We start from the raw sequence: 22,589 nt of genomic DNA, 5'->3' as shown, positions 1-22,589 counted from the left end.
TGAAAGTCTTCCGTTGTCTACTGTTCCTTGTCTTGGATATTGTTTAGCAACAGACTCTCATTGAAAAGTAAATGTTTCTATGCAATGGAACAGAAATTTTGAGTTCAGCTATGTATTTTCTCATGTTAGAATGAATATAAGACCAACATTCCCAGGGTCTCCATCTACAGTGTTGTCCATAGAAGAGGGTGCTGTATCCCATGAGCTCATGATCATCAACTTCAGACTCTCTAACACCATAGCTCGGGCAAATCAAACAGTATTGTTTTCAGCCACCAGATTTAGAGTCTATCTTTAATTACATTGCACAGAATCTAATGCATCAGGACACACTGTGGACTCTTGATAAGTATCCTAGTACTGTATGACTTTTTACATTACACATAATGTAGCTTGGATTTTTTTTAGTTTTAGTCCCCACTCTTTCTCTTTACATACTGTGAGAAGTACATGATTAAGTGTGGTGGCTTTTGGATTTGTAAGAGCCCATTCTCCATGTGTTCAATCTGAATTAGCAGCAGTAAAGGTCATGAAAGCAAAATATGAGCTCACTGCAGCTGTCATAAAGCAAAGTAAAATGATTAGCAAAGATGGAAAGCACATGACAGCTTGTTAGACACAGACTGTGGCAGTTACCCATCTGTCATATTCTTGTCAGTGAGATTGGGACCATTCTCACTCTATACACCAGCTTTCTCTCATGATGCTGTGTTTAGAGTTGAAAGAGGAGATTTAAATATGCTTATCAGAAAAATTGAAAATTTTATACCTGAAAAGTAGATGTATAACATTACATACTTTTTGAAAGTAGGAGGGAATTGCATATTGCTTAATTGCGTATTTAATTTTCAATAATATTCTTGGCTTAATGCTAACTTGTTAGCATGTTAACAGATAAATAACTTCTTATATAAAATACCGTGAGCAGATTTGTAACCAATTAATTAGTGATGCACATTTTTGAGAGATTGTCGCCATGCCAAGATTTGAATGGCCAAGAACTTGCTATGTACTCTAGGCTTGCATCAAACACATGATGTTCCTGCTTCTATTGACACAGTTCTGTGATCAGAGGCATGAGTGTTGATTCCTTGCCATAGTATTTTATTTATTCCTTTATTTTCTCTTTCTTATGTTTTACACGTAAAATACGGTTCATAATTTATTTCTTGTATATACTTTCAAAACCAATAACCAGGAGTTCAGGCAGTTTCTGTGATTTGTGTTAGTGCTTTTGATTTTCATTTATACTCAATCATTTTTCCCTTTGTATTGCAACAGTCTCTGATGTTGAAGTTCATTTGTCTCTAGAAATCTATTACTTGAAGTAGGATAGTTGTGCCCCCTTCTGGGAAATTCTTTTACTGTTCATTATGTGAGCAAGACTGTCTTAAACCAGTTTCAATACTGCTCATTTCTAGATTACTGTTTTTCTGAACAAAACAGTTTTGACAGTGTTGCTCTAAGTCCATGACTTCTTGAAGAAACCTTGTTTCTTTCATTCCCTCATTTAGAGCCTTCTATCCAGTTCCTGAAATTGTAGGGAGGATGTGTTGTAGTTTTGTTGGGTTTACCTTTGCTTCAAGATTAAAATTCCTGTGATCTTATGTTTAAATTAATGCCCCAGGAATCTCCACAGAGTGACTACTAGCTTTTCTTTGCATCTCTGCTGCATTTTTGGTCCAGAATTCTCTCATTTTTTGTGGCATTCTTCTTTTCTTCATTGCACATTTACTTTATTTTATTGCATGTTTTATTACTGTATGTTGAGATTGTATTATTTTTGAGCAAATAATTTTTTTCCAGGACTGTCAATCTGAGATAGTTCTCTTACTATTTCTGCAAATGTAACCTAATTTAAATATGTCTTATATTTAACAAGAGCTTCTATTAGAGAACATAGTAAGCCAGTATGTTTTAGTGTTATTCTGTCTGTGATTGAATATTTGCCTGCTGATTTACATAAGACAGTTTCACACAGCTACCCATGAATCTGCTTTTGCATTTGTTGACTGCTTTGCATGGGCCTCTCCAACCCAGTCCCACTGCTTGGAGTTTATAAGGCAGGTCTTGATAGTGAGAATTGAGCAGCTTCCAACAGGGGGAGCAAGATGGAGTCACAGACCCAGGTGCTCATGTCCTTGCTGCTCTGGTTGTCTGGTGAGAAATTTCAAAGTATTAAGATATTTTCAGAGTCACTTCTTTGTATAAAAGTAATTCATAATTTGTGCCACAGTATAATATTTTTATGGAATAATACTCTGACAATATGGCACTACAAGGGCATTAAATGACAAATGTCATCTACATTAAATTTGTGGGGTTTCTTTGTTAAACATGATTATTGCTATTCTTGATTGCAGGTGCCCATGCAGATATTGTGATGACCCAGTCTCCATCCTCCTTGGCTGTGTCATCAGGAGAGAAGGTCACAATCAGCTGCAAGTCCAGTCAGAGTCTTTCAATTGGTAGCAGTAACTACTTGGCCTGGTACCAGCAGAAAGCAGGGCAGTCTCCTAAATTGCTGATCTACTGGGCATCCACTCGGCACACTGGGGTCCCTGATCGCTTCATAGGCAGTGGGTCTGGGACAGATTTCACTCTCACCATCAGCAGTGTCCAGCCTGAAGACATGGGAGATTATTTCTGTCAGCAACATTATGATACTCCTCCCACAGTGCTTCAGCCTCCAAAAAAAAAACCTCCTCTAAGAGTCTCACCTGCTGCCAGTACCACACAGCTCGGAACCTGCACCCTTCCCCTTTTACCTTAGAGCCCAAATACTCATCAAATACCAATGAAAATGTTTGCACAGCCCAGAGAAACAATGGATTAAATTTGTTTTATAATTTTTGTTATGAAATACATTTGTATAAAAGTGTAAAGGAGAACACAGGATTATCCTTCTCTTCCTTCTGTAACACATTGCCACAAACTCTGTTGTTTGAATATGAGGGATTTATCTTTTTATAATTTTGGATTTCTGATGTTTAACATAAGACTCTTTCATCTGAAGTGATAATAATGGCAAACTGTATTTTGGTTTGGAAACTCTAGGAAAGAGTGTTTTTTTGCATTTTCTAGATCCTGGAGAGTTTTCTTACTTGCTTATACTGGTGCCCAATTCTTGTGGTTTTGTTTTCCGTTCCATATGTTCTTGTAACTTTTATTTTGTTTTAGATAATTATCTGAATCTGTGTGTATGCATGTGCACATTTGATATATCATATTCTTGGAGGTCATAGAATACTTGAACTAGTATGTATCTTTGTTGTTTTGTTTCTGGGGTTCATGCTCAGGTTTGCCATCAAGCTTGGTAGAAATGTCTTTGTCATCTGACTAATTATTTTTCATATATAAAAGTTTAGGTTTGTGATTCCTTTAAGTATTTTTATTGGATTACTTTTCAAGATAAATTATAAAGTAATTGGCCTTTTCTTTGCACTGCACAATTCAGTCTGCCATTAAAAGAACTGATAATAACAGCTTGCTTGCTCACATAATTAATCTATTGACAAGTTGCTTGGGTATGACGTAATTGTGTTCTTGAGATAATTTTTCATACATAAAATGCCTAATAATGTATATGTATTAGAAGTCTTTCCCTGACATTGTGAATTAAAATTTATAAAACTATGCTGGTGAGACTTCAAGGGTCTAGTTTCTGACATTACTAAGAAACATAAAGTAAAGGCCTTGAATCTATCTCCTACAACCTTTTCCCCTTCTTTTCACAATGTTCTCTAAGAATTAGGTGTGGGTGTGTTTTATAAATATATCCATTATGACTGGGCTCAGCAACTCTATTGCAAGTGGTTGTGGCTTTCTATAAAGGTTTCCATATGTTTCAGAGTACTTTACTTTCTGCAAGATGAGGAGTGCAGGTATCTGTGTTATGAGGTTAAATTGCTTACAGTTCAGTTGAGGATTGTGCTCATTTAGTTATGTAAGGTAATTAGATTCTTCTTTAAGATTCATATCTTCTCTACATCTGAGTAGTTGATGAGGCCAGGCATGATTTCCCTCTTGCTGAGTAGGTCTTTAAGTTCAAGTAGATATCTGTTGGTTTCAATCTAGGTATACATACCAGTCTTGACTACTTGCTGGACTTTGGCATTCATAGGTGCCATAGCTTGCTAGGACTGTTGTTTGCTTCTATCCTTTGGGCATTTGCATGGTACATTCTGGGTGTCATTAAATATTTACCACATGGTAAAGGCATTCAAGTCATATCCAGGACAGGAGTCTCTGAGACTTATTTCTAAAGTGCATGGTGTATGAAGTACAATGTCGGGCATATAAGATTGTGAAGTAGGTATCCAAGACAAACATTAACTGATAACAAATTATGAGTAAATTTGATTTAAAACCATTTTGTTATGTTGTAGTTTTGTTATTTACTAATGATGAAAGGAAATTTTAGTGACATGGGTGTGCTTGCTTATTTTAATGAAAGAAATTGATCTTGCCTGAATATCTGATTTCATAGTATGTAACACAACTTCAACATATTTCAGAGTTGTTACATGCTTTGACTTTTTATCACTTCACATGAATACACTGGAGAAAATGGCAGAAGTACACTGAGTGGCATTTCAAGAATTTTTGGAAATTATTTCCTAATGAAAATATAATCCATTTAGTCAGTTTTTCTTTTTTTTTTAAATTAGAAACAAGCTTGCTTCACAAGTCAATCCCAGCTCCCTCTCCCTACTCTCCTCCCCAGACCACCGAATTCCCCCAAGCCCCAACATTGCCCCCAATTAATCCCCACTCCTTTCCCCAGGAAGGTTGAGGCCCTCCATGGGATATCCAGAATCTGTCATTTTATTTGGAGAAGGGTCTAGGCTCTCTCCCATGTTTCCAGAATGAGAGAGCATCCTTTGATGTGGAATGAGCTCCCAAAGTCCATTTGTATGCCAGGGATAAATACTGATCTAATACCCAAGTCCCTTAGGTTAACGAGGTCTCCTCACTGACACCCAAATTTAGAGGGTCTGGATAAGTCCTTTACTGGCCTCTCAGCCAACAGTCTGTGGTCCAGTAGCTCCCACTAGTTCAGGTCATCTGTCTCTATGACTTTCACCAGCCCTGTCTTGCCCCCTTTTACTCATCACTCCTCCCTCTCTGCAACTGGGTTCCAGGAGTTCAGTTCAGTGTTTAGCTTTAGGTGTGCTTCTCTGCTTCCGTCAACCACTGGATGAAGGCTCTAGGAAGGCAGTCATTAAACTCATTATCATGAAAGGGCTTTTAAGGTAGTCTCACCAATATTGCTTAGTTTGCCAGTTGGTGTCATCCTTGTAGATCCGTGGAAATCAAACTAGTGCCAGAAATCTTCTCAAACCTATAATGACTCCCTCTATTAAAGTATCTTTCATCCTGCTCTTCTCTATTCTTCCCCCACCTCAAATTTTCTGATCCCCCATGTCCTCCTTTCTCCCCTCTCTTTTTCTCTGTTCCCTCTCTCCTCTCCACCATGCTCGTAATCCACTCAGGAGATCTTGTCTCATTCTTGTTTTTGGGGTGCCATGCATATATCTCTTAATATCCTCCCTGTTTCCCAGACTGTCTGTCAGTTGGATTGCAGGCAGCACACCCCTGATCCATGTCTAAATTCCATACATGAGTGAGTACATATCATGTTTCTCTTTATGTGACTGGTTACCTCCATCAGGATGGTTTCTTCTAATGCAATTCTTTTGCCTTCAAAATTCATGATTCTATTGTTTTTTTTCCACTGAGTAGAACTCCATTGTGTAAATGTACCGCATTTTTTCTGTCTCTTCAATTGAGAAGCATCTAGGCTAATTCTAGGTTCTGGCTTTTACAAATAATACTGCTGTGAACATAGGGGAACAGATGTCCTTCTTGTATAAATGTGCATCTTTTGGGTGTATGTCAGAGAGTGGAAATGCTAGATATTGTGGTAGACTGATTCCCATTTTCCCGACGAATTTCCATATTGATTTCCAAAGTGGCTGTAAGAGTTGGCACTCCCACCAGCAGTGCAAGAGTGTTTCCCTTTCTTTACATCCTTTCCAGCATAAACTGTCATTGGTGTTTTGATTTTAGCCATTCTGACAGGAGTAAGATTGTATCTCAGAATTGTTTTAATTTGCATTTCCCTAATGGCTATGGATGTTGAGCATTTTCTTAGGTTTCTCTCAGATGTTTTAGACTCCCCTATTGAGAATTCTCTAAATAGTAATGCATCCTACTTTTTAATTGGATCTTTTGGTGTTTTGGAGACCTGCTTCTTGAATTTTTTGTACATATTGGATATCAGCCCTCTGTCAGATGTGGGATTAGCGAATATCTTTTCCCAGTCTGTGGGCTGTCATTTTGTCTTGTTGACTGTGTCCTTTACCTTACAAATGTTTCTCAGTTTCACGAGGTCCCATTTATTAATTGTCAATCTCAGTGTCTGTGTTACTGACATTATGTTCAGGAAGTGTACTAATATGTTCAAGCATATCTCCAAATTTCTTTTCTAAGAGTTTCAGTGTGGCTTGGTTTATGTTGAGGTCTTTGATTTATTTGGAATTAAGTTTTGTGTATGGCGATAGACATGGTTCTATCTGCAGTCTTCTACATGTCAACCTCCAGTTATGCCAACACCATTTGTTGAAGATGCTTTCTTTTTCTATTGTATCATTTTACCTTCTTTGTCAAATATCAGGTGTTCATACATGTGTGGATTAATATTAGGGTGTTCAGTTTTATTCCTTTGTTCTACCTGTCTACATTTGTGCAATTACCAAGCTGTTTTCAGGAATATGGTTGTACAATAGAGCTTAAAGTCAGGGAAGATGATGCCTCCAGAAGTTCCTTTATTGTATTTATTGTTTTGGCTATCTTGGGTCTTTTGATTTTTGCATATAAAGTTGAGAATTGTTCTTTCATGATCTATAAAGAATTGTTCTGGGATTTTGATGTGAATTGCATTGAACGTATAGTTTGCTTTCGGCAAAATTTTCGTTTTTACTATATTGATCTTACCTTCCTCCTTCCTAAACTTTTATCATGAAGGGGTGTTGGATTTTGTCAGAGGCTTTTTCAGCATCTATTGAAATGATCATGTGATATTTATTTCTCAGCTTGTTTATATTGTGGATTACAGTTGATTGATTTTCATATATTGAATGATCCCTTCATCCCTGTTATGAAGCCAGTTGACCATGGTGAATGATTTTTCTGATATGTTCTTTGCTAAAATTTCCCAGCATTTTATTGTTGCCAATTTTTATGTAAGTCAAATTAGCAACTCAAACACCACCATGTAAATTTATATATAATTTAATACCAGAGAACCCTTAGATAAATGAAGTTGATACGTACACAATTATGCATACTGGTAGGGGATTAAATTACTGTTTTTGTCAGAGAAGAAAACTTTGTTATTAAAAAACTGCAATGCGTAATATAACAGAGTCATTGGAAACCTGAGCCAACACTTCAACTGCAATGTTGCATGATGTGTTGGCATGGCTAGTCAAAGTGTACATGCTTTCTGTTCAGAATCCGGGCTACAGCAGGGTCCAATGCTGCAACAGAGGTCTGCACTTCCAGAACAACTTAACTCTTCCTCTTCTTTTAATTTATTTTTGGTTGATGGTCTTTCATATATTTTACTATTGGCTATTTTATGGCCTATCAGATCAGATAATTGACCCACAGATTTAGGATATTAAAGTCTTGAAAAAGTGAATTTTTTTTCAGTGTTTGGCTTCTGTGTTGGATTACTGCATGACTTCCCAAGGAGTTCTTGATTTTTCACTCTTGCTTTCCATTGTCTACTTATCATACCACACTTTTCGTTCATTAATATTTGGAAGGATATATTTCTTACATTTACATTGACATTAAAAGTCATTTTAATATTAATATTTTAATGAAGGTGTCATGTATTTCCATGGAACTGTGACCTGTCTTAACTTCTTTGGTGGATGCCCAGCAAGCAATTAAGGAGTTCACAGTGCTTTCTATTGACTTAGGACATGAGGGGCTTCAATGTTCTGCAATTTTCATCAGTTTAGTAAAAACTTGGTCAAAATTTTTCCAATTTTGCTTTCTGTTTTTCCTTCTTTATCTTTCCCTTTTATTCATCCACTCTTATTTTCCTCCTCACTTCTCATTCTTAAATTTCCCCTTTGTCTTTTCCTACCCTCTACTTCTCTTTCTCTCCATCCTTCACTTAATCCTTCTTTTCTTTTATCACTCTCCATTTTCCCTTCTCTCCTTTTTAAATTATTACATTATAATTCCTTTACCACCCCTTTTCCTTTGTTGTTTGATGTTTTCATTCACCATATTTATTATTTCATAAGGATTGTTATACTCACATAGTTCTGCCAACATATATGAAAACTGATACAAACCTGTCATTGATTGTGATTTGAAATATATCATTAGAGCATTTGGCATTTGCGGATTTTTTTTAGCTCTGAGTTAGACCTTGAGCTTCTATGTTGACTTCCTTCCCAGTGAGTGCTTACATGCTCTGATGTTACTGACTGTTGATTGGCAACAGCCACTCTCACATGCTGCCATTCAGTTTTGCTTCCTCATTTGCTGACTGCTTTGCATGAGCACTCACAACCCAGTCCAGCTGCTCAGATTTTATAAACCAGTCCTTTTCTGTGGGCACTGAGTTGCATCAGAGTAGCAGGGACAGTACAAGATGGGAATAACAGACATGGGTCCTCATGTCCCTGCTGTTCTTGATATCTGTTGACAAATTTAAAAGTATTATAATCTTTAAAGAGTGATAGGTTTATAGAGAAATAATAATATACAGACAACAGGAAAGACTTTTTCTGATAAACTGTTTAACCAGATAACCAGAGCTATCTTGGAATTCATTTTGTATATTAGGCTGGCCTCAAACTTACTATGATCCTCATGTCTCTGCATCCCATGTCTATGAGTAAAGTTGTGTACTTTCACACTCAGAGTAGAAAATATATTTTAAATATCATTGTTGTGTAATTATGTATCTTAATGTGTATATTTGTATGATATGGAACTTTTTCCAGGTATAGGAGCCTGTGGGGACATCGTATGATCCAGTCTCCATCCTCTATGACAGTGTCAGCAGGAGAGAGTGTTTATGTCAGCTGTAAATCCAGGCAGTGTCGGTTTAGCAGCTATGTCAGAGAGCCACTTGACCTGGTACCAGTAGAAACCAGGGAAGCCTTCTAATCTGCTAGTCTCCTGGGCATCCAGATTTTCTGCTTAGTTAACTGGCAGTGAATGTGGGTCCGTTCCCTATCACCATTATCAGTGTCCATGTTGAAGACATGGAAGATTATTACTTTTCAGCAGCATTACATCTCTCCTTCTGTAGTACTTCACTCTCTAACACAAAACTCCTCTCTGATTTTCATCAGATGCATGCACCACACATGTCCCTTGGTATTTCCTTATTTTGAGTTATAGGTCCTGTGTCTGACACATTGCTGAATAAACTTGTCATACCCTGCAGGTTATTTATAAGCACAGTGCTTCTAAGATTTATGGAGCACATTCTAGTTAAGTTCTCTGTGTAAATTGCTAATTTTTTCTTTAACAATTTGTCACAGAATATGGCTTGTACTAAAGAATGTCATCATTTTTTAATTCTGGAATCTGGAAGTCCAACATAGGACACAATTGCCTGAATTTCAAATGTTGGTAGCCTACAATTCCATATCAGTGCTTTAATTAATTATTATGTGCATGGATGGTCTACCTTCATGCATGTCTTACACCTTGTGAATACAGTGTCTGCAGAAGCCAGAAAAGGGCATTATGTCCCCTGCAACTGTAGTTACAGATATTAGTGAACTTCCATTTAGGTGTCAGGAATTGATCTTGGGTACTAGGAGGAGCAACCAGCACTCTTAACTGCTGGGATATAACTCCAGTACCTACATGTCAATGTGGAGGTTTGTTTTTAAGCTCTATTGAACTAGCTACCCTTAGCATTGTAACTATTCTCCTTCATTCTATTTTTTGTTTGATAATTTTTGCTGCAATGTATTGTCTTAAATGTATTTAAATTCCTTTCAAGTATAAAATCATAGTGAAAATGAAGCACTAATTTACCCTCTTCTTACCCTTCACCATTTTCCACATCTTACTTGTTTTTTTCTTCTCTATATTTGCTTCTACTTTTTTTCTTCCTGGTTTCTCATGAACACACACACACACACACACACACACACACACACACACACACACACACTGAAATTTCTAGGTCAGTAAATTTATTGTCTAAAAATTAGACAGAAGTTGTTACATATTTTTAAAAATCATTTTTGCTTACTTTCCTTCTTTTTTACTATTTTAATTTTAAATAGCTTGCTTCACATGTCAATCCCAGTTCCCTCTCCCTCCCCTCCTCCCACACCCTGCCCACCATCCGCCCCCAGCATCCCACCCTATCTCCATTTCCTTCCACATAGGGGATACCTAGAGTCTGTCATTTCATTCAGGGTAGGGTCCAGGCACTCCCCTAAGAGTCCAGGCTGAGAAAGCATCCCTCTTTGTGCTATGGACACACTATGTCTGTTTGTATTCGAGGGATAAACACTGATCCACTGCCCAGGGCCCCATAGGTTGCCCAGGCCTCCTCACTGACTCTCACATTCGGGGGTCTGGATCAGTCCCATGCTGGCCTCCCAGCTGTCGTCGGTCTGGGGTCCAACTTCTCTCCCCAGCATTCATGGGTCATATTCTTTTGAACTGCCGTGACTGAGATATCTGACTCTGCCCTAACAATGCTACTAGCCAGGCATGGTGCTCAGAGCTTATATGTGGATCACAAGGAGAAAGAGAGAGTGAGAGGGGGAGATTGAGGAAGAGGAGGAAAGAGGAATGAAAGGAAAAGATAATAGGGAAGAAAGGAGGAGATGTATTTCTGTGGTACCTGCCTTCTCATACCATTCTACATCTTGCCTTTCCCCACCTCCTGATAATGTCATTTATCATGGTTTATCAATGGATTATTCTAATGATTAGGTCACAAGCTTCATGATCCAACCATTTCCCAGTGAGTGATTCATAATGTATACGCCAACCCTTTCATACTCAAATCTTTTGAAAGACAATTTATAGGTTATCCACAACAATTAAAGTATTAAAACATGGCACTTAGGACTCAAATTTGATTGGGATATATGCATATCTGAATTAGTATCTAACATAAATTCTAAAAGAAATGGAAAATAGCCACACACCCCAATAATACCATACCAATGTTAACTTTGGTAATTTTCTGCATGGTAGTCACCATTTGTATTTGGCACCTGAGTCATCTGAACCCATTCATCCAAAATTAGGCAGCAATTAAGCACAGGTCTGTGTGATTGTCCTCCATTGTTTTCTGTTCCTTAGAAAATGTTGTCCAGTGTTTCTCTGCTAATCATTGAAAACGGCTGCATATAGAAAGGATAGAACATGATCTATTTCAATGCTTATATTTCTGTGTTTTTGTAGAGTTAAGTTCAATTATGTGGTTATTGAAACATTTAGGCAGTGGTAGGAACAGGAGCACTGAATTCACTGCTGCTCATTCTCAGGGTGTCAGCAGCATCTCAGGCCGTGAACTGTGTGGGAAGATGGCATCTGTGCAAATCTGAAAATTTTAACAGAGTATCTTTAATTGATTTCTCTATTCCTTAATAGCAAATGACCATTGATTTAGCAGCTCATCATTACTCATGCCTGCACTCTACATTACTAGAAATAATGCATCATGGTTCTCTACTCAGCATTTTTTAAATTATAAACTGTGTGGTAGTCATGAAATCTATATATGTCTTTCACACTATATATGTCTTATCACTGTCAGATATGATGTGAGCAGCTGTTTCAAGCTTCTTCCACTTTGTTTTCCACATTACAGCAGTTGCCTGCTTGCATTGTATTCCCAAACATTCTGTGGTCCCAAGTAAAGGACAAAGATTCTCAAACTTGCTCTTGTAGTTTTTTTACCACAGAAAGAAGTTGAGATGAGGACACATCCCTCTGAGGCCAGAAGTGATGTCATCACTGATGTAGTTCTTCCTGAAATGTAGGCTGGCTCTCCATTCTATATGAAGAGGAAAACTGCATTCTGCATCACTATGATATCCAATCACTATCCTAAACTAACAGGAGAGAAGAACAATAATAAATGAAACACTGAGCTGTTCTCATGATTTTTTCTTACTTTCCATTTCAAATAAAGTTATTTTCATGTGTAAGAAAATTTCTTTCCATGTCAGCTTCAATGAAACAGACTTTACAAGCCACAAGGACCCTTTAGAAGTCATTTATATATTTGGTACTGGGGAAATGTACAGAGATCTACAAGGATGACCCTCATTGTTAATCTAAGCAATAGTGAAGAGGCTAACTTATATGCCCTTCCCCTGTAATGAGATTGATGACTATCTTATATGCCATCCTAGAACCCCTCATGAGGAGTCATGAATACAACAAAAACAAACATAAACATAAAAACTGAAAATAGAAAAAGAAGGCACTCATGTCATCTCTATTACTCTACTAGATGCCATCCATGACTGTTGAAGCTGATGGGTCACTAAGGGTTTACCTTAATTGCATGTTGGAACAAGTGATAAAGAGCCCTCAGCTACAACTGGCTACTTGAGCTCTTCAAACTCATCCTCTCATGCAGAATCAGATAATGTTCACCTGAGAGGCCTCCCTGAAAGACCCAGCATATTTGGACTTTGTACACCTTAATCAGGCCAGATTTTGTTCATGGCAGTCACTCTGTATGAAGATTTCCAATACCTTGAATGCAATAATAAACTATCACTGAATAAAAAGTTTGGGTCATCTCAATATCCTTAGTGGTTCTTAAGTAAGTAGGAAAGAAGTTCACCTGGGTAAGAAATTCAAGGTAATATGCAATACAGCCATCTATTTAATAATTTAACATGTAATGTGACTTATGAATTGAAAATATTCAATTTTAAATCAGGAACAAGATTTGTAAACCTTGTTCTAGGATTTGCTCACATCATCTCACTTCATCCTTGTGACAATGTTTGTTAGAACACAGGCCCTTCTTGTTAAATCTCTTCCATCATCACAGGTCTAAGTACTGCAGGTCCTGCATTTGTTCTTTTTGTAATGAACTGGCTCACATGAGGGAAAGAAGAATCCCATCAATCATCATGCATCCCTGTTCACCTTATTTCTCTCCTGTGTCCTTGCAAGGGATCCAGAGCATCAGCATGGCAAGAATCTGAGTAGGGAACCTCATTGAGAATTGGAATGAAGAACTCCAGATCAATTAAATAGGCTGCAGGTGAACTTTTATCTGTAACTGGCAAGGGAGGCTCAGACAACAATATTCAAAATTGTGGGTAAGGTGAAAAGAGCCAGGAAAAGTTAAGAATCACTTAGAGTGAGCCAAGTGATATAAATATCTTTTATATTTAATGGAAACCCAGTAGACATAAAATTCATGTTTCATGAGGCATCCTGCAGAAGCCATTGTTGAATATCTTAGATCTGTGGGGGAAAAGTATGCATACGGCCCTGAGACCTTATGTAGGCAACAGAAGCCTAAGGTGACATCTCTCTCTCTCGGTCTCTCTCTGTCTCTCTGTCTCTCTCTGTTTCTCTCTCTCTCTGTCTCTCTCTCTCTCTGTGTTTGTGTGTGTGTGTGTGTGTGTGTGTGTGTGTGTGTGTTTGCAAAGGCCACTCTGCTTGGGTCTCCCTCAGTCACTAATTAAAAGACGCATGTCTCTTCAACAATATATGTTTACCATTAGTTTGTGGAAAACAAACTATAGCCAGAGTTGTTTGCAGTTTCCATGGACACCCTCTGTCCAAGAATTCATTTAGATGTAATCCATTCCTGACACTGGCGGTTCCACTAGGTTTTGAAAGATGTCTAGTTGAGGTTTTGTCTCCCTTGTTATTTGCTTATTCCATTTAGAATTCTTTCATATATGTATAAATGTTAAGAAGTGTTCACTGACGTAGAATTTTTTATGACCCCTCAAATGGCTATTATTATTAGCTGTGCTTTCCTATATTTCCTTCATTAATCCTCTATTTCCTGTCTTTTTTTTGGTTTTTATGAGACAGGGCTTCTCTGTATTGTTTGGAGGCTATGGGTCCAGCCCAGCCTTGAACTCACAGAGATCTGCCTGCCTCTGCCTCCTGATTGCTGGGATTAAAGGCGTGTGCCACCACCCCGGCCTCTGTTTCCTCTCATATATATATATCATATATATATATATATATATATATTATACATGAAGAAATTGAGCTGGTGCCTAACTAGAGCTTTCACACCTGGTCCTGAAAGATAATCTGCATTCTTCCATAAAAGAAAGATGACCACTAACCCAGATATAAATGCTGTAATCTAGATTGGTAATGGCAGTAATCAATTTATATCTAATTGAATGTAAGCCCCAGTCTGTGAAATGTAAACCATGCCTGACAGTGCTCTGGTGGCTGAGAACCTAAGACTAGACAGTCCATGGGTCAAGGGGAAAACAAGATATTATTGTTCAGCTAACAGTACACAGCAATGAAGTGACTGGTAATGACAATTGTTATTGCTATAGGTGAGTGTCCTGCTCAGCCACCATCAGAGAAACTTCTTCCCATAGTAGACAGGAATTATTGCAGAGACTCACAAGTTGATGACGTTCAGAGGGTGAGAGACCTTGGAACAGTCATTCCCAAATGATATGTCTTCATCAATCTCCTCCCTGAGGGCTCAGGAGAATCTCCATGGAGGAAGAGGGGGAAAGATTGTGAGAACCATAAGGATGGATGACATCAAGGAAACAGACCCATAGGAGCTAACAGAGTCTGTGGCAGCATGTGCAGGCTCAGAACAGGTCTGAGGAAGATGGGGTCCCAGTAGTGAGGAGGGGAAATCAACATGAGGTACAACCACTATCTAAGAAACTACTACCACGTGTCGACCACATGCAATGTAAAAATTACTTTTCTTCAGTAGACTCATTGTGGTTACACACCACACTTAAAAGTAGGTCCCATGCCTATCAGTAGATAGCTAACACAAAACGAACTCAATAGGTGTTTTTGCTGTAGTATTTTTTTGCTCATATACATTTGTTTTGGCATATATTACATTACTGATGTTTAATTATATATTATAGTTTCCAATTTGTGTTATATGGTGTCTGTGTGGATGTGTGTCTTTCTTACTCATTTTAGTTTTTATTTACCATTCTTTTTCTAAAGAGAAAGAGAAAGAAGGCATGAGGTGGAAAGGAATGGAGCAGCTGTGAGGATAGGAAGATGGGGAAATCATGATTAAAATGTAGTTTAGTAAAACTTTTATATTAAATTCAAAGGCATGTTAACTTCACAATAATGAGGTATCTATACTTACAACATAAACATGTTTGTGAAATACATATGTATGTATAACATATGTGTAATTCTTTTAAAAGGCTTAAGAGAATTTTATTTCAGCTCTGCGTGTAATCTGTGTGTATTGCCACATGATATGTGTTACTACATTGGTCAGAAGAGGGGACTGTACTTAGTAGATTTGTGCTAGAAAATTTTAAACTAATATCTTTCAGTGATTGCTTATGCTCTCTGTGATGGTATTTTGGTTCTTGACTGACACCACTAACTTTCACAAAACTGCTCAAACATTTATTTTGCATTTGCTAACTGCTTTGCATGGACCACTCCAGTACACCCCAGTTGTTCAGAATTTATTAACCAGATTTTTGCATTGAGAACTGAGTAACATCAGATAGGCAAGATGGAGTCACAGACACAAGTTCTCATGTCCCTGCTGCTCTGTGTGTCTGGTGAGAAATTTATTAGTATTATAATCATTTCAGAGTCACTTCTTTGTATGTAAGAATTTGACTATGTGTGCCAGGGCATATTTCTTAAATAATAATGCTTTGACAATATGACATTACAAGGATATTAAATGACAAATCAACTGTCATAATATGTGTTTGTGTATCTGCCTATGTTCATTGACCTTTCATATTCTCAGGTATCTTTGGGGACATCGTGATGACCCAGTCTCCATCATCAGTGGCTGTGTCAGCAGGAGAGAGCATTTCCATCAACTGTAAGGCCAGCCAGAATCGGTTTGGCAACAAAACCGAGAAGAACCACTTAGTCTGGTACCAGCAGCAACCAGGGCAGTCTCCTAAACTGCTGATCTACTGGGGATCTACTCGGGGCACTGGGATCCCTGACCGCTTCATAGGCAGTGGATCTGACCACTCTCACCATCAACAGTGTCCAGGCTGAAGATATGAGAGATTATTTTTGTATACAGGATTATAGCATTCTTCCCACAGTGCTCCTCTGAGCATCTCATCAGGTGCTTTCACCACACACAGCCTTGAAACTGCAAACTCCCCCTTCTTCCTAAGAGCCTTAAAAGGCATGAAAACTTTTGAAGAACCCACCAAAAATAATGTATATACGAAAATGCAATAAAGAACCAAGATTTATCTTTCTAGTCCTGCTGTAAAAATTTACCACAAACTCTGTTGCTTCATTTATCTTTTTATAGTTATGGAATTCTGGTATTCCACAAGTGGGCTGAAGTGATGATGTAAGCAAGCTGTATTTCTGTTTATATGCTCTAGGAAAGGCTGTTTCTTTCTTTTTCTAGCTTCTAGAAGACCTTCTTCTTTACTGCTGAACACTCCTTTAGCATCTTCTTTTTTCATAATTTCTTTTACTTTTAAATTATGTTTTTGGTGCATGCATATATATGTGTGTACATGTATGTAGGTGGACAAGTGCAGTAGAAGACAAAAGAACTTGATTGTTTTCCATTTCCTGTGTGTTCTAGGGTCAAACTCAGGTCTGATGTCGAAGTTTGTGGCAAATGTCTTTGCCCATTAAGCAATCTAACTTCACATTAAATTTATTTTTTAATGTATAGTCATTGTGTAAAGATGTCATAAAATATATCATGTATTTTGAACATATCTGCTAATTATTCTCATTTTTCCTTCCCTTTCATTTGTTATAAGTATATGCTGTAGTTTCTCTTCTATTTTTATCACACATGCATACATACATAAATAATGCTCCCATATACACATTTGTACACACATAACACACATGTCCACACATACAAATACATACATATACAACCATGCACACATATATACATGTATACACGTGCACATATGTGTGTGTGTGTACACATACATTCTTCATACAAAACATATTTAGGATACACAAAGGGAAGATTTTGTGGGATTTCTTGCCCCTATTTCTCGGGCAGCATCTCCCTCTGTAATCCTCTTATCTGCTATTTATCTGTAGAAGCTGAGAAATTTCTTTCAACTTTTGATGTAATTTTGTGGTAGAATATGCTACTCTCCAGTCTTTCCATCATATATCAATTAACAGAATTTAGTGTTTGTAGAAGACAATAATTTCAAAAGTGGCCGTACAAGTTGGCATTTCCACAAGCAGTGGAGGAGTGTTCCCCTTTCTCCACATCCTCTAGATCATAGACTGTCACTGGTATTTTTGATTTTAGCCATTCTGACAGTGGTAAGATGGTATCTCAGAATTGTTTTGATTTGCATTACCCTGATGGCTAATAATGTTGAGTACCTTCTTAATTGTCTCTCAGCCATTTTAGACTCCTCTGTTGAGAATTCCCTATTTAGCTCTTCACCCACTTTTTAATTGGATTCTTCAGTGTTTTGGAGTCAAGCTTCTTGAGTTCTTTGTAAATTTTGTCGGAAGTGGGGTTAGTGAAAGTCTTTTTTCATTCTCTGGGCTGCCTTTTTGTTTGTTGACGGTGTTCTTTGTCTTACAGAAGCTTCTCTGTTTCAGGAAGTTTCATTTATTAATTATTGATCTCAGTGACTATGTTACTGGTGTTATGTTCAGGAAGTGATTTCCTGTACCAATTCGTTCAAGGATACCTCCGACTTTCTTTTCCAAGATGTTCAGTGTGGCTAGATTCATGTTGAGGTCTTTGATTCATTTGGACTTAAATTTTGTGCATAGCGATACACATGAATCTATCTGCAGTCTTCTACATGCCAGCATCCAGTTATTCCAATACCATTTGTTGAAGATGCTTTCTTTTTTCCATTGTATAATTTTAGCTTCTTTGTCAAAGATCAGGTGTTATTACCTGTGGGTTATTTCCTTGGTGTTCAATTTGATTCCATCAGTCTACCAGTCTATTTTTGTTCCAATACCAAGGACTACAGCTCTATAATAGAGCTTAAGTTCAGGGATGGTGATATCTTTGGAGGTTGCTTTGTTGAACAGAGTTGTTTGGCTATCCTGGTTCTTTTGTTTTTCCATATAAAGTTTAGAATTATTATTTCATGATCTGTGGAAAAATGTTCTGGGATTTTGATGGGGATTGCATTGAATCTGTAGATTGATTTGGCAAGATTGCCATTTTTACTATGCTTATCCTACCTATCCAAGATCATGGGAGGTCTTTCCATTTTGTGGTACAGCCACTTTGAAAATCAGTATGGAAAAAACCTCAGGTAAATGGGCATCAGTCTACCACAAGACCTAGCAATTCCACTCTTAGACATATACACAAAAGATACACATACATGTCTATTCCACTATGTTCATAGCAGCATTATTTTTAATAGCCAAAACCAGGAAGCAACCTAGTTATCCCTCAAGTGAAGACTAGATAGACAAAATATGGCACATTTTCACAATGGAGTACAACTAAGTAGAAAAAACAATGGTATCTTGAAAAAATATAGATAAATGGACTGCACTAGAAGAAACCATCCCGAGAGTGGTAACCCAGTCATGAAAATGCAAACATGTTGTGTACTCAGTCATATACGGATTTTAGACATGGATCAGGGGAGTGGCAGCCTACAATCCCACTGCCAGAGAGTCTAAGGATAATGTAGCAATTTTTGTTTTGTTGAGTACTCTCCATACTGAGTTTCACAGTGGCATTACCAGTGTGCGCTCCCTCCAGGAGCACATCATGTTTCCTATTTCTGCTTTGATTTTTTTTAATAATTTTGGTCCCTTTCATGTTTTCTTTTAAGTTGTTATTTTAGTGAAGTGATTTTCCTGTTATTGTGTTGGTTCTATCTCATGACCAAACATGAAAATAATTCACAAGCCACAAAATATCTTGCAGAAATCACTATTCAACTTCAGAAGAGAACCCAAATTATTGGTTCTCTGGAACTTTCTTTTCCTACAATCATATTCATTTATTTAGAAGTGACTTGGATAATGTATATTCTTTTACTCCACATTGTCATGCTGAGTATGGTGGAACTTAGGGCACAATTAAGATTTTGCATTGATGAATCTATGTTTTCCATGGGATACAGAACTCAGCTATAACTTGGTAATCTATTGTTCTTCCCCCACACACTATTTCAGGCAATTCCAAGTGACATTGCAAAGATAAATAACATGTGAGAGCAGGTGGAGGTTTGCATTTTAGGTTAGAGTGCTGTATGTGCAGATTGTGTTTTTTTTTGTTGTTGTTTTTTTTTTTTTTCGAGACAGGGTTTCTCGGTATTGTTTTGGAGACTGTCCTGGAACTAGCTCTGTAGATCAGGCTGCCCTCGAACTCATAGAGATCTGCCTGTCTCTGCCTCCCGAGTGCTGGGATTAAAGGCGTGCGCCACCAACGACCGGCTATGTTTTTTACACTAAAATAAATGACAGCATCCTCATCCACCATTATGCTAATTGTGAGGGTGAATTATGACTTAAGTGGGCCTTCATTCACAGTGGTACCCACGGAAGAGGGTGCTTGTGTCCAATGAGCTCAAAGTCATCAACATCATACTTCCTGAGTACCAAAGTGTCAGCAAACTAATCTCCATTATAGTTATCCAGTATGTTTGTAGTTAGTTCACTTTTTTTTTTTTTTTGGTTTTTACGAGACAGGGTTTCTCTGTTTTGTTTTAGAGTCTATCAGTCCAGCCCGGCCTCGAACTCACAGAGATCTGCCTGCCTCTGCCTCACGAGTGCTGGGATTAAAGGCGTGCGCCACCACCGCCCGGCTTTGACTTTCATTCTTATTCAACATTTTTTTCCTCTTTGCATGTCAGTAGTCTCAGATGTTGTCTGTTGGTCCTCCTAAAATTGTTTGATTTAGGATGGCTTCTTCTCCTTAAGCAGAAAATTTTGCATGTTCACTCTGTCAGCATGATTATCCAGTTTCAATGCTGCTAATTTGTACATTATCCTAAAATGTGCATTTTTGGAATAAACACTCTTGTCTGTAATGTGCTACAGCCATGACTTCTACAGGAAATTCAGTTTCTTCTAGTCCCCTTCCCCAAATTTAGAGTCCTGTTTCAGTTTCCTAAAGTTGTGAGGGGGATACTTGTTTGTTTTTGATATGTTTGGCTTTACTTTGAGGTGACACTTCTAATATCTCAATATTAAATTAATGTTTCAATGTATTTCCAGAGAGTGAATTTGGTCTGTTCTTTTCATTTTTGTCCCTTGCTGACCTACTCACTTCCCTATTCTGCCTGAAGTCAGAGTGTCTGAAATACTGATGAGAAGACTTGTAGAGGCAGGCAAAATATAATGGGTTTTGTGTCTCTATGTCTTTTGTTATGAAAAACTTTTTTACAAAAATGAAATGGAGAACTCAGTATTAACTTTCTATTCCAGTAACACAGTATCACAAAGCCTGATGCTTGTATATGAAGGATTTATCTTTTGTACTTCTGAGAAGTTCTTGTGTCTATCATAAGACTCTTAGGACTAAAGTGATGATGATGACAAATTGTGTTTGGCTTTGAAAGTTCTAGGAAAGAAGCTTGTTTTCTAGATTTTAGAGGACTTCATTTCTTTCTTACTGGAGTCCATTTCTGTCTATTTTTAATAACCGCACTGAAGTTATTAATGTTTGCAACATTTCCTATGCTATTTAAGTATTTATAGACGAAACAAAAAGTCAGAGCTCATTTTTATAAGAATTGGACCCCCATGGAAAACTCACCCTCCCTGGGGAAAGGAGAGGGTATTGGGTGGCTGGTGGGAGGGGGTGGGAGGAGGGGAGGGAAAGGGAGAGGGACATGAGATTGACATGTAAAGAAACCTTGTTTCTAATTTGAATTTAAATTTAAAAATAAAACTAAAAAAAGAATTTGACATGATGCTAATGAATCCTTAGATTCAAATAGAAAAAAAACAAAGTATTCATAAAATAGCTGGTTTATTTTGCAGTCCAATTTTACAAATGTGTGAGATAGTGGTAAATAAAAGCTTAAGCCTGTTTATTTTCATGTCTTTCCCAGTCTGTGTTACAGCCCCTTGCTGGAGAGGGAGCTCTCCATGGAGATACTTAGTGTCTCTACTGCGTGGTCCTGGTCACCCATGTCAAAGCTTCAGGTGATATAAGGACACATGGTTGCACTTTGTACCAGACAGCATGATAAGAGCTGCATAGTAAATTTTATTTTTAGCCACTTTAAAAGGAAAAAAATGCATGTAAATCTTTAGATCATATTTTACAATAATAGCACATTTTCATTTGCCCTACATTCCACCTGCACATACTAGAAAATTGATTTCAAAGGCAATACTTGCAAAGTAGAATTTTCCATAAGGGACAGGTGAGTGAGTTTTAGTGAATTCATGAGTAAATTTTGTGAAGCAGCCATTCATTACAAGAAGTGTAATTATTGCCTTCATGCTAACATTTTTTAATGCACTTTATTTCTGATAGAGGACTATAAACATTATGATTTTCAAATTTTTCTTGTATAGCATTCCAAAGTTATAATACAAATAATTAATTTATGTAAGAGTGAAGCACAAGACTTATGGGTGCTTTGCAGAATTCTGCCAGACCTTTAATGTACAACTGACATTAATACTCCTGGAATTGTTCTGTGTGGTGTCACCATTACCCAGATGACCAAATGTTGGTTATGCTTGCATTTGTAATTCATGATCATTTACTCAGCTTTTCTATTCCTGGAATTTCCTCAGTTTGAGTTTTCTTTATTGTATCCATTTCAGTTTTCAGGTCTTGAGCTGTTTGAATTGTTTACTTCATCTGTTGATATTTTTTCTTGGCTTTCGATGATTTCTTTAAGTGATTTGTTGATTTCTTACATTTTTTGTTTGTTTTTTTTCCTTCCATTTCTTTATGAGATTTTTCTCACATCTTCTTTGAGAGCCTCTATCATTGTCATGAGGTTGTTTTGAAGGTCATTCTCTTCTGTTTCTTCTGCATTCATATGTTCAGGTTTTACTTGTGTAGAGTCCTTAGACCCTGGTAGGATCATATTTTTTTTCCTGTTGCTGAATGTGTTTTATATTGTTGTCTCCCCAGCCTCATTCTCTCCTGGAGGGTATGGGTCTAAGCTGCTCTTCCAGTAGGTTCAGGCAGGTCCAATACTCTGATGGGTCTCATGATGTATGCAGGTGGGTCTGAGACATTCTAGGCGAGGGGCAGTCCCAGGAAGATCCAAGCAGCGTGATGTAAGGAGCTGGTGCCCCAAACAGAGCCCACACTCACCAATTTTCTTCCTTTAAAACACCTCAGATACTATTTTCAAACCATAATTTTTACATTCAATAGATTGTGTAGATAATCATTTAAAATTTAT

General features: G+C 37.5%; 1 pseudogene and 1 gene segment (V, D, J or C); both read left to right on the top strand.

Moving 5' to 3' along the window:
- Window positions 1-2,072: 2,072 nt before the first annotated feature.
- On the top strand, window positions 2,073-4,372 carry LOC121136807. The segment is given in 2 exon segments: window positions 2,073-2,160; window positions 2,364-4,372. Coding segments are annotated over 2 exon segments (459 nt in total).
- An 11,391-nt stretch (window positions 4,373-15,763) lies between these two features.
- Window positions 15,764-22,359, top strand: LOC101838944 (annotated as a pseudogene).
- Window positions 22,360-22,589: the final 230 nt, after the last annotated feature.

Source organism: Mesocricetus auratus, unplaced genomic scaffold (genome assembly GCF_017639785.1).
Source record: "Mesocricetus auratus isolate SY011 unplaced genomic scaffold, BCM_Maur_2.0 Super-Scaffold_100676, whole genome shotgun sequence".
Taxonomy (NCBI): domain Eukaryota; kingdom Metazoa; phylum Chordata; class Mammalia; order Rodentia; family Cricetidae; genus Mesocricetus; species Mesocricetus auratus.
Note: the sequence above shows the minus strand (reverse complement) of the source record. Positions and strands in the feature narration are given on the sequence as shown.